The sequence below is a fragment of the Galeopterus variegatus genome, unplaced genomic scaffold (genome assembly GCF_000696425.1).
Source record: "Galeopterus variegatus unplaced genomic scaffold, G_variegatus-3.0.2 Scaffold1876, whole genome shotgun sequence".
In the NCBI taxonomy this organism is placed as follows: domain Eukaryota; kingdom Metazoa; phylum Chordata; class Mammalia; order Dermoptera; family Cynocephalidae; genus Galeopterus; species Galeopterus variegatus.
The window spans coordinates 326,446-328,817 of NW_007727987.1; the positions used below are offsets into that span (position 1 = coordinate 326,446).

General features: G+C 41.3%; 1 protein-coding gene across 1 annotated transcript; it reads left to right on the top strand.

Moving 5' to 3' along the window:
• Positions 1–1,607: 1,607 nt before the first annotated feature.
• On the top strand, positions 1,608–2,053 carry LOC103595881 (putative thymosin beta-4-like protein 6). Its single transcript, XM_008579407.1, has 2 exons — positions 1,608–1,617; positions 1,905–2,053. The coding sequence occupies exons 1-2, from the start codon at positions 1,608–1,610 to the stop codon at positions 2,051–2,053; spliced, it is 159 nt and encodes a 52-aa protein (XP_008577629.1).
• The last annotated feature ends 319 nt before the right edge of the window (positions 2,054–2,372 follow it).

A 2,372-nucleotide genomic window follows, 5' to 3' on the forward strand; every position in this document is an offset into this window, starting at 1 on the left:
ACGCCGAGGGTTGCGATCCCGTTGCCGGTCCCGGTCCGGTATGGGCGCGACACTGAGGGTTGCGATCCGTTGCCGGACACGAAAAAAGACAAAAAGGAAAAAAATATGTTGAACTTTCAGAAGCAGAGAACAGACCTATAGTTACTACAGGTGGGAAAGAGAGAGGGGGAGTGTTGTGAGGTTGTCGCCCAGGAAAGAAACCAAACAATTAAGAATTTTAACAGAGTCTTTATTAGCCGGCTGGCAACTGCCTCCCCTAGGTATTTTGGGAGAACAGCAGCTAGCTTTAGTCTGCTGGAGTTTATAAAGGCAAAAGCCACATCCTGTCAGCACACGGGTTTGTCCAGGTGCACAAAGCAAGCGAGGTCACAGAAGCCAAAAGTGAGCTGTTAAAGCAATCAGGCATAAAATTTTCATTGTGTATTGTTTCTGTTTCTATGCAACGGTTTCTGTTCCCAATAGTTTCTTACGTGGGGGGCAGGGGGGTTAGTCTATTATACTTCCCGTTTCTATGAGGAGGTCAACGGTTTCTCACGCAGATGGGTTTAGCCTGTGTCTACCTTAGTATTGTTCAGGGCCCTCTGTTACAAGAATGTGGTTAGGGAGTAAGTGTGTAAGAGANGGGAGAACAGCAGCTAGCTTTAGTCTGCTGGAGTTTATAAAGGCAAAAGCCACATCCTGTCGGCACACGGGTTTGTCCAGGTGCACAAAGCAAGCAAGGTCACAGAAGCCAAAAGTGAGCAGTTAAAGCAATCAGGCATAAAATTTTCATTGTGTATTGTTTCTGTTTCTATGCAACGGTTTCTGTTTCCAATAGTTTCTTACGTGGGGGGGAGGGGGGTTAGTCTATTATACTTCCCATTTCTATGAGGAGGTCAACGGTTTCTCACGCAGATGGGTTTAGCCTGTGTCTACCTTAGTATTGTTCAGGGCCCTCTGTTACAAGAATGTGGTTAGGGAGTAAGTGTGTAAGAGACACAAAGAATAATCATGATTTGTAATGATGAACATGCTAACAATATAGATTTGATCATCACATACTACATACACAAATACTGATAGTCAACTCTGTGTCCGATAGAAATGTATAATCAAAAATAAATAAATAATAAATAAAATTAAAATAAATGGTGACCAAAAAAAGTCCTATTTTTTGTATCAGAATATGAACCTATTTCCTCTTTAACAAAAAGCAAACAAAAAAACCCCTCTCATTTTACTTTCATTGAATCTGTTGGCTGCAGGGACTCTGTGCAGTTATGAGAAACAAAATAATGATATGGAACAGATGAAGGACTTTGATAGAATGGGGACCAGAAATTCAAGAGTCTGTTTATCTGGGTCTGAGCCTCCGTATCTCTGGGCCTCTTCTGAAAAATAGGAATGAGTCAGAGTAGAAGGTGCAATAATTTGCACGAGGAAGAATAAATTCATTTATTCCATCTACTGTACTTGGTGCTATGCACCTGGTCTAAACAAAAAAATGAAAGAAAAAAAGTGTTCTGAGATGGAAGAGTTTTGTTTCCTTTTTGGCTTTCTGGTTAAAAGACTATAAAGAGATTCTGAATAAAATCCCAGCTGGTCCTTTTTGGCTTTTGCCCTGAAGCATGATTTCAAGTAGGTAGAGAACTGCTTTAATATGCAAGGTCCCTCTCACATCACTTCCTAGAAACCACAGCAATCATATTCACTTGCAACTAATTGTTCCTGTCACATTGGTGCATCTGTTAGTCTCAGAAGTTGTCCCTCTGTGCTGTAGATAGCACCTGATTCTCTTTGATGGCAAGGGTGGTACACTGACCTCTCTAGAAAAATTTAGTAGCTAAGCATAGTCCAAAGGAGATGATTAGGGAAACAGTGAGGCAGAGAAAAAAAGCTTCTCCTGATTCATTGCTTTCCATAAGCTTCCTCAGCAACCAGGTCTGACAAACGCAGTATGGCTGAGATCAATAAATTTGATAACTTGAAATTGAAGAAGACAGAAACTCAAGAGAAAAATCCACTGCCTTCCAAAGAAATGATCAAACAGGACAAGCAAGCTGGTGAATCGTAATGAGGACTGCCGTACATTCAACAGTGAGTTCCTCATTCACAGGCCCCAATATTTGTAGGTGACCTTGAAAACTTGGCCACAAAAGAAGAAAATACAAATGGCTAATATACACTGTACATTCCTCAAACATTAACTTATTTTACTTCCTTTAGCTGTTTACCTTTGTGAGAAACAAAAAGGTTGGACCAAGTTTAAATGACTGCTCTGCCCTTTCACATCAAAGAATCAAGAAATACTGACAACAAAGGCCACGCCTTCCTCCCCCATCTGCTTGCCTGGCTGGCGGGGAAGGAAAAGAACGTGCGTGTTGGTGAAAGAA